Source organism: Manis javanica, chromosome 9 (assembly GCF_040802235.1).
Source record: "Manis javanica isolate MJ-LG chromosome 9, MJ_LKY, whole genome shotgun sequence".
Classification (NCBI taxonomy): Eukaryota; Metazoa; Chordata; class Mammalia; order Pholidota; family Manidae; genus Manis; species Manis javanica.
This window is the reverse complement of record NC_133164.1, coordinates 75,076,657-75,089,094: the sequence shown is the minus strand read 5'-3', so window position 1 is coordinate 75,089,094 and position 12,438 is coordinate 75,076,657. Positions and strand designations below refer to the sequence as shown.

At 46.2% G+C, this 12,438-nt stretch overlaps 1 protein-coding gene across 3 annotated transcripts in view; it reads left to right on the top strand.

Annotated features, from left to right (window-relative positions):
* The window catches only part of GNAL (G protein subunit alpha L), a 136,008-nt gene that overhangs the window by 118,138 nt on the left and 5,432 nt on the right, over positions 1–12,438 (top strand). For all 3 annotated transcript variants that reach the window (XM_037001013.2, XM_037001014.2, XM_017673352.3), the window contains 6 exons: positions 4,761–4,815; positions 6,215–6,288; positions 6,850–6,908; positions 7,262–7,382; positions 8,346–8,476; positions 10,594–10,661. In XM_037001013.2, coding sequence (XP_036856908.1) covers positions 4,761–4,815; positions 6,215–6,288; positions 6,850–6,908; positions 7,262–7,382; positions 8,346–8,476; positions 10,594–10,661 — 508 coding nt within the window. The remainder of the gene's footprint in view (positions 1–4,760; positions 4,816–6,214; positions 6,289–6,849; positions 6,909–7,261; positions 7,383–8,345; positions 8,477–10,593; positions 10,662–12,438) is intronic.

The following is a 12,438-nucleotide window of genomic DNA, read 5'->3' as shown; positions in this document are numbered from 1 at the left end:
AGCACTTAATAGCATTCTCCAAGTTGAAATGTTTGCTCCTGCTCTCAGGAGTTTATACATCCTCTTGCCTCCAGAATAACATCAGGACAAACAATTCAGCAGTATTTATTCAGAATGACTGAATACACAAAAAGATTTAGACTGAAGTCTATCAGTGCTGGCTCTCAGGCTTCTTTCTAGAAGTAAAAGACATGCTTCTGCCTTAAACAGTTCTCAGAAGTGTTAGGGAGTAAGGCATACACCAAAAGAAAATGGGCCTGAGTGTATACAGATGTAAAAAAGTCATGCTTTATGTACTTTATGCCTCAACTTTTAAAAAGGGGGCAGATCACAGTATAAGGCGTCTATTGCATGCCAATCAAATCATGAAACAGTACTTGGAGAATGGAATTACACTGTGCTGGTTAGAATTAGCTTCTTGGAAGAGGTAGGGTTTAATCCAGGGCTTCAAAGAAAAAAAAAATAGGAATTACACAAAGGTCTGAGAGGCCAAAAACTACATGGGGATTTGACAGAAGCACAGGGTTCGACATCAAGAAGAGGAGGAGATGGGACAGATTGCCAAAGGCTTGGGGCCAGATTAAGTGTGAACTTTACCCTGAGGAGCATGAGTCAGCAGAAACTATTGTCCCAGTGAAAAGAGATTAGAGCCTAGAGTAGGGCAAGCAGTAAAAAGAGAGGAAAAAGACCCAGGAATTCCACTCCTAGGAATTTACCCTAAGAATGCAGGAACCCAGTTTGAAAAAGACATAAGCACCCCTGTGTTTATCGCAGCACTGTTTACAATAACCAAGAAATGGAAGCAACCTAAGTGTCCATCGGTAGATGAAAGGATAAAGAAGATGTGGTACATATACACAATGGAATATTATTCAGCCATAAGAAGAAAACAAATCCTACCGTTTACAACGACATGGATGGAGCTAGAAGGTATTATGCTCAGTGAAATAAGCCAGGCGGAGAAAGACAAGTACCAAATGATTTCACCCATCTGTGGAGTATAAGAAAAGAAAAAACTGAAGGAACAAAACAGCAGCAGACCCACAGAACCCAAGAATGGACTAACAGTTACCAAAGGGAAAGGGACTGGGGAGGATGGATGGGAAGGGAGGGATAAGAGGAAAAATGGGCATTATGATTAACACATTATGTAGGGTGAGGGACATTAGGAAGGCAGTATAACACAGAGAAGACAAGTAGTGATTCTATAGCATCTTAATATGCTGATGGACAGTGACTGTAATGGGGTATGTGGTGGGGACTTGATAATGGGAGGAATCTAGTAACCACAGTGTTCATGAAAGTGTATATTAATGATACAAAAAATAATTATAAAATAAAATAAAGAGGAAAAGGCACTGTGCTTCTCCAACTTTGATTCGCATGGGCCACAGATGCACCTGGGGACCGTGGTTCAGGGGCAAACCCAATCCCCCATGTCTGCAGATGCTGCCACTGTTACTGGTCTGAAGACCTTTTAAGTAGCATGGATTTTAACTCTGCTGCACACTAGAGCTGTCAGGTTCTTTTTCTCTGTATAGGTAACATTTTTCTCCACAGTATTTTATAAGCATCATGAAGTAAATTGCTATAATACACCGTGAAGAGTTTTTACTTGCTTTGACAGTTCCAACTTGGTACATTATTCACAAAAGAAATAATTTTAAATACATTTTAATTAAATTTAGTTGTTTTTTCCCTCAGATCCAGCTGTCTAAAGGCATTTAACAGTTTTCACTTCTCATGATCTCATGTTCCTCTTCTACTGTTCACCATGAACTCCATGCCCTTAAGAACTCTGTGACTTGCAAGTTGTTTTAGCCAGGGAGAAGACAACAGATGAGAAATTAATAAACCTCATCTGTATATGTATTAATCTTAGGACCACCATGTTGAAGGACTTCTACAACATTGCTGGAAGCTACGCTGACTGAACCAAAGATTAAGGCCAATAGCTGGCAGAAATTTATGAATTTTTATTTTATTCCCTTATTCCTTAGATTTTTTTCAAAGAACTGGGGAACATATTCACATTCGGGGGTAGTTCTCACATTTAATTTTCATTGCACAAACTTGAAATCTGTGAACTCAAAATACCATTCAACATCAGTAACAATCCAGAAGATACTCCTGGAAATGTTCCTGGATGCCTCTCAGGTCTCACTAAAATCAGTGAGCATCAGAGCCAGGGGAACTTTGGATTTCCATCCTGGAGATTAGGGATGGCACCTGTGCCTCTGTTATCTGCACCCCAAAACCACTTTGAATAATGTTCAGAGGTACTCCCACAGCTTCCTTTGGAAAGCTGTCTTTAACCACATCTGTCAAGAACTTTTGATGTGTTTTTTTAACCACATTTCATTGTTTCTACTTATACTACTTAATTACCATCTGAATAAATTCACCCACCCACCTTCACCCTATCTGCATCCTCTTTGAAATTGGTTGCTTCCTAAACTCTAACTATAGCCAAGGCTTCATATTTCGTTTAATTTTCAGTTCCTTCCAGCTCTGTTCACCAGGGGCGACTGGTTTCTGTATCACATGCTCAGTATCATACGACTCCTGCCGAGAGGACAAAATTTCTGAATCAAATTATTGTCGCCCCCAAGGTGGGCAGGGAAGCAGCTCATCCCCCCTGCTGAGGCCCGCCAGAGCACTCTTTCCAGGAGCAGAAACCTCTCTTACTTCATCTTTCTTCATTGCTCCTTTCCTGCTAGACGGCCAGGACCTCAGTGTGTGTTCAAGGTGCTCCCCACTCCACCCAATTCAAGGCCAGCAAGGACTGAGCCAAACTGCACTGTACTTCTCAAACCAGGCCTGGGCCCAGATAGGGCCCTCCCCTCCCTGGGGCCTCCTGTGTCTCCACACTCTCTCCACTCCTGGGTCGTCACCTCCTGTGCCACTTGAGGTTGTATGCACTTTATCCAAACTCCTCCTCCTTGGGTACCAGCTCCACACCCAGGCCAATTCACCTAGCTGGGTGTGCTGTGCCTGCTCTAGAGAGGCCGCGGCCAATCTGGGTCCCTTTGGCTTCCCAGTAGCCTGCCACCTGACCATAGCACTGCAGTCCTTCTCCAGGAATAGGTGACTTTCTTTGACCACACCCAGGGCAGATGGCACGCAGTGCAGGCCCAGACACCACCCGCCACAACCACTTTCCCTGTGGTTATCTTCCAGCTGAAATGACCTCATTCCTGAGGCACTCCTCATCACTTCCTGTCTCTAAAAGGACATCCCTGATACCAGCTGAGCCACTTCTGCCCCTCCTACATTCCACCTGTGGCTCACCTGCCATGAGGCCTCTTATTGCAGCTCTAAGGTTCTGAAGCAGCTGGGCCTTGTGCCAAATCAAAGGTGCATGGATGGAGGGCCACCAAAATGTCACCCCAGTGCCAGGCCACCATTTGGAACCACTGAGGGCTTAGCTCTGTTGTAGAAACGAGCTAGAATGGCCAAGGGAACTGAGTGGTCTTGTGTCTTTGACCTCACTTTTGCCTGCAGTGAAAGCCTGCTGTGTAGGCTAGTGGGAGGAGCATGTGGAGATGGGGTGGTGACACGTCCCCTGCATGATGCAAAACGCCAGCAAGCACTGGGGCTTGGAGAAAGGCCTGAGCATGGCTTTACTTAAGCTACCCAGTGATGGGAACCAGATGATCCAGGGATGGACAGGCAGGGAGGCTGGGCTCCATCCCTCCTGTCTCAGTGACATTCCCTCCTCCCAGAGGGAGCCTCACCCTGGGCACAGGACACCCACAGCCAGGACCCCATGGGCCCTCAGGGCCGCCAGCTCCTCTCATGCTCTCCCCTGCTGAAGCTTCTGCTGCCCCTCTCTCCACAAGTGGTCCCTTGCTCACAGCTAACCAGTCCTGTCTTCCTGTGTCTTAAAAATCTCCAGTGTCTGTTGCGGGCTGGGCCTCTAGGTACCTGCTCACTTAGCTCTTCCAGCCGAGGGAAGAGGAAGAAGCAGACGTGCATTCATCAGTCAAATATGCAGGGCCAGGCCTGTGCTAGGTGCTGGGGATACCTGGGCCAACAAGACAAAGACCTGCCCTGTGGGTCTCACATTTTGGAGGAAGAGACTATAATAAACAGACAAACAAATGTAAAAATGTAAGTGCTATATAGAAAATAAAGCGAGTCTGGCATGGAGATGGACAGGGTGCCAGTTTAGAGGGGAGGTGGGAGAGGCATTTCAGCAGAGAGGTGCCTACAGGACCCCTGGCTGCTTCTGCCCGCAGATACTGTGATCTCCTTTCCTCCCCCTCACTTCTTTCATGGTTGGCCTAACACAGTGGACTGCTGGGACTGGGCTTATTACCCCCACAGAGTAAACCTGTCACCATGCACACTCACATGTCACTAGCATCTCATTAGGCATTATTACACTAAGAGCACATCTCTCACCTCCCCCTCTCATGTTGCAGCATGGCTTTCCTCTACCAGCTCAGTCTTGGAGGGAGGCCCATGCCCCCTCCTCACCCCCAACCCCACAGTGGTACACAAGAGGGAAGAAGGAAGCCAGAATTTGGAAAAAGAAAAAAAAAAAAGAAAAGGAGGCATCCCTCACTTAGCCCCTCAGTCAGGGATGCTGTGCCATCCAGGCAGACACATATTCAGGAAAGAAGGTGGGAACCACCTCAGCTCTCTAAGTGCCCCTGTTGGCCTGTGCTTGTGTGAGTATCCCGTGACCTTGCCCCATGGCCCAGGGGAAAAGTCATCAGAGAGCACTTCTGAGCATGTGCTGGCTTTCCTTGCAGCTTTCTGGAAAGAATTGACAGCGTCAGCTTGGTGGACTACACACCCACAGACCAGGTATGTGAGGTCTGAGCGTGAGCAAAGCCATCAGAAACGTGTGAGGTAGAGGAACTGCCAGTATTACTAAGTGATCATTTAAAAGTAGGTTAAGGGAAAAGTCCTTAAAGTAACTACTACGTGCAAATTGTGCTGTCTCCGGATATGGTGTGCTTACCACACCCTGTAATTCACCCCCTGATGTACCTGTTTAAAGCTTACTAGATTACTAAATTGCCAGTACTGAAGTGATTTCATTTGTGGAGTAGGAATATGCAATTCCCATTCCTCTTGGAGCTGTCAGCAGAAAAAGAAGCCTTTACTTCCCCAGCTTCATAAACTCTGCCCTTTCTGCTTTGCCCTGGTCTGAGTCACATAGTCCTGGTGTGACTGAGAAAGGTGCCCCACAGCAGGCTTATAAGGAGCAGAGAGGGACCTTCCATGGCCCCCGAACCTTTGACCCTCCAGCGTCTGCACAGACATGGAGAACCTGAGTTGCTCAGCTTAGGAGCCACCCAGACATCTCTAGAGCTGGTGAACACCAAAAAAGTTAGGGGGTTCCATGCAAACTGCCTCTCCAATGCTCCTGCAAAGTCCATATCCCTTGAGATTCAGGGGCTTTGGCCATGGGCCCCTCTGAAGGCTCTCACTTCTCTGCCTCCCTTGGAAGTCTGAGCTCCTGTCTTTGCCCTGAAGCCCATCTTTCTCTGAGGTTGATTCCCAAGAGCTCAAAATTATCTGACAGAGTGATCAAGCCTTCCTAGTCTTGAGTCAATCCCTTGAGGCTGTCCTGAATACTTCTTATCAGGTTGAGATGGGAGGAGGGCCTCCCATCTTCCAGAATCATTGCAGAGTGGCTGCTTCATTTTAACATCAGAATGTCCCTAGCATCTGACAAATGTGTAAGTGACACAGCTTTGTAAAACTATGGCTTTCTAATCCCCTTGGGACCACATCATCTTTTATCTTAGAGCAAATAAAAATATGCAGAGAAGAGGCAGTAAATCTAAAATTAACTAGCATCCAGTCCAGAAACTCAGTGGCTTGTGAATGCAGAGCCATGTTTGCCTTGGTTTTGTGCGTGTTCTGAACCTGGAGCAGGTCTGTTCCCAGAGCACTGAGCATGTGATGTGGCTGTCAGATGCTTGACAGTCAGTGGGATATACTCTTAAGTGATAAAAGAAAAAGTTCCCGAAGAAAATTAGAGTGCACCTATCCCATCTCTAAAACCAAAGCAGTACATTAGATGTGACTTTCTTGGGGTGGGGTGGGGGTGAGACAGAGAACATCTGTCTAAACTGTTAATGATTATTGTTTCTCATACAATGGGAGAAAAACTTGATTATAATGGTTGCATCCAGGGCTCTCATTTTGAAGAACAGCGATGTCACTTGGTCTGCTTCTCTCTTCTTGCACTCAGGACCTTCTCAGATGCAGAGTTCTGACATCAGGGATTTTTGAGACTCGATTCCAAGTGGACAAAGTAAACTTTCAGTAAGTGTGTTTTTGAGAGCACAGCCTGCAACAGAGGTGTGGGCAGGAAGCCCTCCTTGCTGGCCACTGGGCCTTGATGGGCATAGGGTCAGGGAGCCTGGCCTCCTGCCCTTGGGCCAGGGGGCTCCAAAAAGCATAATAGCAAATAAGCATCTCTGTCTTTTCAGCCAAGTAAATACAGTCTGTGTGGTCTATACAACATGGTAAGTTTAGGGAAGGGAGAAATCTGAGAGTCAGAGATACCTGAGAAGGTGGGAAGGATGGGGGCATTTGGGTGGGTACAGAGAAACTGCAACTGGAGAACCCTCTCAGGCAGAGGGCCATGTGGTGCAGGCCAAGAGGGGCCAGGCCAGCCCAGACCACAGGGCAAGGGCTGTGAACCCAAAGAATAACAGGTGGACACCCAGGCTGGGCCAGATGGTGCAGAACCTGGGGTGCCAAGCAGTCGGCCTTGGTCACCAGGGAACAGAGCTCAGGCCCTGCAGCAGAGGAGGGAAGCACAGAAGGGCACCCTTGCCTCCTTGCCCCCCGAATAACTGTCATCCTGTTGTCTTTCCACAGTATGTTTGATGTTGGTGGCCAGAGAGATGAGAGAAGAAAATGGATCCAGTGCTTTAACGGTGATTTCTATGCTCTCTCCAGGAAATGGGGATGAATTCCCATGCCCACTCCTGCTACTATGTTCAAATAGCTTTGACTTAGGTCATCTATACGATTCCTTAAATCTGAGTCTCATAAATAAGGAATTTAAGCATCCCAAATTTACATTTGTCTTTTGCTAATATGGGTAGACTTCTGTTCAGGCAGATTATTGAAACAACCAGTCATGCACACAGTGTCTATTTAAGTCATTCTTACCATCCTAGAATGAAAACTTCCATGGAAATGAGTACTAGTTGGATGTGTACTTTCCATAACCCCACAATGACTGTCTCATTAAGATGCTTCCCTTTTTCTCTCTGCTCCCACTAAGACGTCACTGCTATCATTTATGTCGCGGCCTGCAGTAGCTACAACATGGTGATCCGGGAAGATAACAACACCAACAGGCTGAGAGAGTCCCTGGACCTCTTTGAAAGCATTTGGAACAACAGGTTATAAAAATAATAGTTCAGTCTCACCACTGGATTGCAAATTGTCTTTTCTTAAAACTACCCCTCAGCTCAGTTTAATTTTTATTCTACAGATATATTCATTCTTCCCTTACTGACAAATCCAAAACCATAAAAAGTATCTTTTTTAGTCCCTCTCTTGTATAGACATACTTAAAATGGGGAGTATTCTTTGCTGAAGCTGCAATAGTGCTTTGTAAAAAAAACTGAAATCTCTGTTTTGAAAGACTAGGGTTCAAAATTGGTTTTGTTTATAACATTTAGCAAGTACCAGTTTGAAACATCCACTAGATAATCTCTAAGATCCTGACAGTTCAAGAGCATGGCATAATCATGTTTGAAACTGCTACTGTGGCAAAGGGGCAGTAGTGACTGGTGGTACTCGTCCTGAGCCAGTTCTTAGCATCTATTAAATGAGAGAGAAGAGAACCTTTCCATCCTTCCCCTTCCCTCAGGCAGCGCCCTAGACATAGATCTGATTAACATCCGGCCGCACACCTGGAGCTCCTCAGACCTGTTCAGAGGCAGGCAAGGCAAGAGGAGCCAAACCAGCTGCAGATTATGTCCTGTGTCATGCTGATGAGTCGTGTATTTTGTTGTCGTCATTAACTTCTTCCAGTTCACTGACCCTTTTATCAATAAGCCACACTACAAAAATCCAGGTGTTTTCATTACATAAGTAAATCTAAGCTTTGGTACCAGTAAATGTATATCCCCAGTGAAGATGAATTAGGAAGTGCTAAACTGCTAAATCAATTTTGTTTATATTTGTTTGTTTATCATGATAAAACTGTCTTGCTTGCAGATTGAGTAGGGGGCCAAAATATTGACATATCAAATAATTCTAAATCCTGCACATTTTCAGAAAGATGGCCATTTTGCCAAATAATTTCACTTTCATGTACTAGTGGATGTAAATTTTGTATGTTTATTTCTGCTTTTCAGGTGGCTACGGACCATTTCTATCATCCTGTTCTTAAACAAACAGGATATGCTGGCAGAAAAAGTCTTGGCAGGGAAATCAAAAATTGAAGACTATTTCCCAGAGTATGCAAATTATACTGTTCCCGAAGATGGTAAGATTTCAGAACAAGTTTCTCCCAATTAAGGCAAAGAATTGTTCTTTCAATAGCCTTGTACTACTAATTCAAACAGTTATGATGGATCTAGGAAATTCAATTAATTGAAATCAACCCTCTCACCTACTGCCCCACCCTAAATTACTAGAGCATTTAAAACATCTATTTATTATTCCATTTGCAAATACTTCAGAGTTTGATTTTGCATTCACATTGTGCAGTAGGAGACAGGGAGTTTTGGGTGTGACTGTCATTTGCTGGGGTAAGCTCTGCTTTTGGTGCCCCAGTTGGGTCTGTTGTGAACTGGACCCTGTGACCCTGTGTCAGCCCTTCACGTGGACCTTCACGGTAACCCCACTGGGAGTTTCTGTTATTCTCATGTTTTCCTGGGGAATATGAGACTGAGAGAGGTAAGATCCTTGTTCAAAGTCACTCAGGTGGTGCCTTCAAGGGCAAGGCAGCTTTGACCCCTTCATTTCCAAGCCCACTTTCTGCAACCATGTTTATATCTCTTGTCTCCAGCGAGGACTCTGCCTGGGACACTGGTGATTTCCATTAGGGTGGCTGCCATCAGTGTGTTGTTGTGGGGACCGACAGAGTAGGGAGGTTTCCTGGGATGTAGGTCTTTCAGCTAAAGCCAGGCAGGTCTGCTGGGAAACCCAGAGGTGCCAGCAGCCCCCTTTCCAGGGCTGCTACTCAGGTTTTCATACATGCTGGGCCACCAGAGTCTCATAAGAGGTGTTTCTGTACCACTGCTTCTTAAAATTTGACTCCAAACTAGGTAAAGCAGAATAAATGGGACTTCCCTAGAAACTTTGGCCAAGATGTTGAGAGAATCCACCATCATCTTTGCACTAACCTCAGCCTGCCCATGGTGCACTTTCTGAGGCCGAGGGAAATGACAGGGCAAGCGGGTTGCCTCTCTGTTGCTGGATTATGGGTCTCCCAGCAAGCAGAGTCTTCTTTACCTTTTTCCAGTGACCAGTCCTGCATCTCCTCACCTCTGTCCAGTCAGCACTCCAGTTCTGTGGGGCTTACCTCCAAAAGGCCAGCTCCCACATGCTCCTCCCGCTTTCCCTCTTCAGTCTTGGTCCTGGCCCTCATTCCCCTCTTCTCAGCTGGGGAGATGATCAGAGCAGCTTCCGGCCCAGGCTCCCCAATTCTGGTCACACAACTTTCCAGAACATTCTCTGAACTTCTGCCAAAGTCACCTTTCTCAATCACAACCACAACCCTGCTTATGATCCCTACCAACACTGCCTCTCACACAAGCTGAGGCCAGGCCAGGAAGTATTCAAAGCTGTGTGCCACCCACCGAACCCACAGCAACACTGTGTTCCCCCAACACACTCTGACCTGTGCTCTCCCCCTGCTGCTCCCCTCCCCCTGCCCGGGCCTGCAAAGGCACCTGCCTGGGCCAAGCCTGGCAGGTCTCCAGGTGAGGGCTGATTCAGCACCTGCAGAGCTCCCCACCACCTGCTCCATGGGAGTAATGGTGTAATCATAGCAGCTGCAACAGAGAAGGGAAGGATGACAGCATGCAGACGAGAAGCCCAAATTTTAGGGAAATAAATTTCACAGGGTCACAGGAAATATTGAACAATCCCATGAATTTAGAATCGGCACGGGAAAAACTCTCTAGGAGGGCCTAAAGTCAGAGTGGTGGCTGCAGCTGATTTCAGGCAGGGGCTCCAAATGCTGCGTCGGTGGTAGGAACGGGGGAGAGGGGCACTTCCCAAGAGTGGGGCTAAGGGACGAGAGCATAGCCATGGCACAACCACAGCCATGAGCCTGGGCCCAGCTCCCTGAAGGCCATGGCTGCCTTGCTCCTCAAGGAGCTCTGAGGGGAGACAGCTGCAGGGCTGATGGGTGTTTTATTTAGGTGGAAGTTATCCCCCCCACCAAAAACAAAAAAGTTTTATCAGAGTCAGACTGTTAAAATGATATGGGAGAAGAGAGAAATGAAAGTTACATTTTGGCTTTTTGCCTAGCCACACATGCCTTCTAATGCTATGAGTGTACAGCCGTCCACCTTGTAATTCCTTTGTATTTTCAATAGAGTTATATCCTCATTTGACATTAATCAAATAAAATTCCATTTGTAATTTCTTCAGCAACACCAGATGCAGGAGAAGATCCCAAAGTTACCAGAGCTAAATTCTTTATCCGGGATCTGTTTTTGGTAAGCAATTTTATTAACCTTTGTTTTCCTACCACCTTTGAGTTATATCATTGTTTTCAATTTGAAAATTAGTCACCCGTTCACGACCTCATTTAATCTCTCCCCAAATTAGGAGATGAGAGAAGGTATTGTAACTTCCCACCACAGCCGAGTGCACTGAGATCAGAGTTAGACTCCTCACCTGAAGTCACACATTTTCCAAGCAAGAACAGGGGGCCCAGTGCTCCTCCCACTGTGCCCAGGCCCAGTGGATGGCACAGAACCCCACTGGACTGAGTTCACTTGTATTTTCCAAAAAGGAAAGCATCCTTCAGCCACGTGCACCCACAGTGGAGCAACCCTCATGCCCATCCAACACCCAAGGCAAAGGCTAACATGAAAATGGGCCTGCTCAGTTTCAGACATTTGCTTTTCTTTCTGCTTTTCATTTTAAGATGATTCCAAACTTACATAAAAAGTGAAAGGATTGTACAACTAACTCCCATATACTCTTCACCCAAACTGACCGATCAGTAAAATTTTGTCACATTTGCTTCAACTTGATAATTTTTTTGTCTTTTGAATAACCTACAGTATGTAACTGGCTACAGGTTTTTACTAGTTAGAAACTAGATGCCAAGACACACCCAAAGGCATGTTCCCAGTAGCACCCAACAGCAAAGGGCACTGTGTGCTTCTGGAGAACGGGGAATCTTAGCCTGCCTGCAGCAGAGATGGTGCGTGGTATGGGGGTGAGGTCCTCAGCCAGGCTCCTCAGGACGGTTGTAGACCCCCCTCGCCACCATGCCCCCTGCTGGTCACCTCTTGTATCCCGTATTCAGTTGGAAAGTAACAAGGGTAAGACACCTCAGTGTTCCCCAGGAAGTTAAGGGTAGCTCTGTAATGAATAAATGTGGGAAATGCTGTGTAAATAAAATGAGGCAGGGTTCTGCTGTCAGACCTCTAATGCACACTTTGAATCTCATCAATAAGGCACAGTATCTTGCAAGACCATGCAATAATAAAATACGTAAAAAGTGTTCCATAAAATGCCATCCTTAAGAGAACTAAAAATTAACTAAGAGTGCATATTGGCATTTAAAGATCAGAAACAGCTACATACTCCTCAGAATAAACAGGCATGCCACCACCATTCAGACCTTAGGCAGAAACCTTTTATTTTTAATCAGTGGACAAAATATGGCTTGTATACAGTTTGTGAATCAGGGAAATAAAGGCATAGGGATCGACTTACATTCTTTATTGAAGAATTTGGGCCAATGATCCATCTGAGTTTTGAGTTGAACCCCCAAACTACAGACTTAGAAAGCCACCAGGACAGGTTGCACAAATAGTTATTTATCAGTATTTAATCTGGACGAGAGCACATCTTGCTCAGGTGAAACAGTAACTTTGGTAATGCAGACCCCAAGGGCAGGTGCAGAGTGAAGGTTGTGAATGGAGAGAGGAAGGTGCAGTGAGGAGAAGCCCTCTGAGAAGGGCCACATGCTGAGCAAGTGTCCTCCTGGAATGGCGTCACACGAAGATGAGGCTGCCACCAGGACATGGGTGATGGGGAGGGGAGTATGGACCATCCCCAAAACAGGAGGAACTTATACTGGAGAGAGCCAGGAGGAGGGAGGGCCAGTGGTAGCCTATATGTCCTGCCAGTTACCTCAACCAAGCCTGTCCCTCAAACTGGAAACCACCTGAAAGCCCATGTGCAGACCTGGGCCAAAGTCTCCTCCAGGGCCTGTGTCACCAAACCCTTAAAGCAGAAGGCAGTGAGCTTGAGTTG